We start from the raw sequence: 1,886 nt of genomic DNA on the forward strand, positions 1-1,886 counted from the left end.
GTAACCAGGCTAGGGCAGCACAGCTCTGCGGCATTGTAGTAGTGTTTCAGTAGTGTTTAAATGGTAAGAGTCCCCTATCCTCCCTGGGTCCATCTGTGTATCTCCAGCCAGACCCATACTGTACATATAGCTGTGTATCTCCTGCCAGAGCTCTACTGTACATATAGCTGTGTATCCCTGGCCAGAGCTCTACTGTACATATAGCTGTGTATCTCCTGCCAGAGCTCTACTGTACATATAGCTGTGTATCCCTGGCCAGAGCTATACTGTACATATAGCTGTGTATCTCCTGCCAGAGCTATACTGTACATATAGCTGTGTATCCCTGGCCAGAGCTCTACTGTACATATAGCTGTCTCCAGCCATACTGTACTTAAAGCTCTGTCTCACATGTCCTCCTCAGATAGGCTTAGTCTCAATCGCCCGTATTATCTCTTGCTCAATCCTTATATCCTGGGTGTTGATGTCGGCATCTCCCACCTGGCCGTTCTCATACCTAAAGAGAGAGAGAGAGAGAAAGAGAGAGAGCGAGATAGAGAGATTTTGGGTTGTGTTCATTAGGGCACGAAACATTTTTAAACAGAAAATCTGTTTTTGGAAAAGTCCATGGTAGTCGCTCCCTGTTTCAGTCTGTTTTCTTTCATTTGGTGTCTAATAAACACAACCCTGATGTATGTAGTCCTAATAGCTGTGTTGTGTTTCAGTGAAAGGGGATTGAAAGGTCAGTGAAAGGGGATTGAAAGGTCAGTGAATTTTTGTTTTCGTGTTTAGTTTACTAAAGCTCCATGCTCACACAAAGAAGAATCGTGTACAGACGTGGTCGGATATTGGACACACCCACGTGTCCCCATGTTTCTGAAGGTCCTTAGATGTTATCACTGAGGAAACAATAATCAATCTATCAATCAATCGATTGCTTTATACATTTTATAGACCGGGGGGGGGGGGTGGTGGGGGGGCTCCACGACAGACTATTGGGAAAAACCTGATTCATAGACCAATCAAATAAGCTTCAGGCTACAAATGCAGGACAGTCATGTCTGTTTATTTCGATATCATAATGATAAGTTGTACAGGAAGGTGATAGGATTGTTTTCTGTACCTTCACAAAGTGCGATGCAGTTTAAATTCCTGCTCTGAAGAAACCTGGACTGGCCCTGTCTTTCCTGGAAGGACAAAGAGTTACTGTAAAAACACATTCAATATAACTTGGAACAAAACCATTTCTTTACTTAGATGTGCCTGTATGTAATTCTGTTCCAGTAGTGTGTTTTGTTGTGCAGTATGTCAATGTCTTCAGATGTACCTGTTGTACGGTGTTGATACGGTTGTAACGTTTGCCCAGCTCCTGTTTGGTGGTCACGTGGTGCTGTCCTTTACCCATTCCTGAGTATCCATATGAGACGCTAGAGACAGGACTCAGGTAGATACCCTTCCCGTACGCAGCACCGTGCAGCTTGTACAGGACATTTGAACAAAGGGTGAACTGAAGGCAACCATTTTATCAGAGTTGAAGGAAAAATAGCTTCTTTTTTTATTTTATTTTTTTAATGTTTTAAAAGACTACCATATCAGATAGACAGGAGATCTAGAATTGTCGTCCCTTTGGTACAATTATCTAAGATTACATTTTTTTTTAAATGAATGCGTTTGTTACTTTGAGTGTTACATACCTGCAGTTTTGTGCATGAGGCGTTGACAAGTCCATTTCTCAGAATAGAATGCCAGTTCTCTATGTGGGAACCACTGGAGAAACAGAATGACAGAGATGTTCGAGTGACTATAAAATGGTGTGTGTATGTGTGTGTGTGTGAGTGAGAGACTTACTGGAATGCGAAGGTGCTGCCATATAGTTTCCTAGCGACCCGGAAGCGTGCTTCTTTAGC

The 1,886-nt window shown here is 42.7% G+C and overlaps 1 protein-coding gene across 1 annotated transcript in view; it reads right to left on the reverse strand.

The window, feature by feature from the left end:
• Window positions 1-282: 282 nt before the first annotated feature.
• Window positions 283-1,886, reverse strand: part of LOC139399600 (protein mono-ADP-ribosyltransferase PARP6-like) — a 19,862-nt gene continuing 18,258 nt past the window's right edge. The window contains exons 14-19 of the mRNA XM_071144961.1: window positions 1,828-1,886; window positions 1,674-1,746; window positions 1,307-1,456; window positions 1,103-1,166; window positions 794-878; window positions 283-496 (exon numbers count right to left, since the gene is read on the reverse strand). The exon at window positions 1,828-1,886 is cut by the window's right edge and continues 54 nt beyond it. Coding sequence (XP_071001062.1) covers window positions 400-496; window positions 794-878; window positions 1,103-1,166; window positions 1,307-1,456; window positions 1,674-1,746; window positions 1,828-1,886 — 528 coding nt within the window. The 3' untranslated portion in view covers window positions 283-399. The remainder of the gene's footprint in view (window positions 497-793; window positions 879-1,102; window positions 1,167-1,306; window positions 1,457-1,673; window positions 1,747-1,827) is intronic.

The sequence above is a fragment of the Oncorhynchus clarkii genome, unplaced genomic scaffold, assembly GCF_045791955.1.
Source record: "Oncorhynchus clarkii lewisi isolate Uvic-CL-2024 unplaced genomic scaffold, UVic_Ocla_1.0 unplaced_contig_9997_pilon_pilon, whole genome shotgun sequence".
NCBI lineage: Eukaryota > Metazoa > Chordata > Actinopteri > Salmoniformes > Salmonidae > Oncorhynchus > Oncorhynchus clarkii.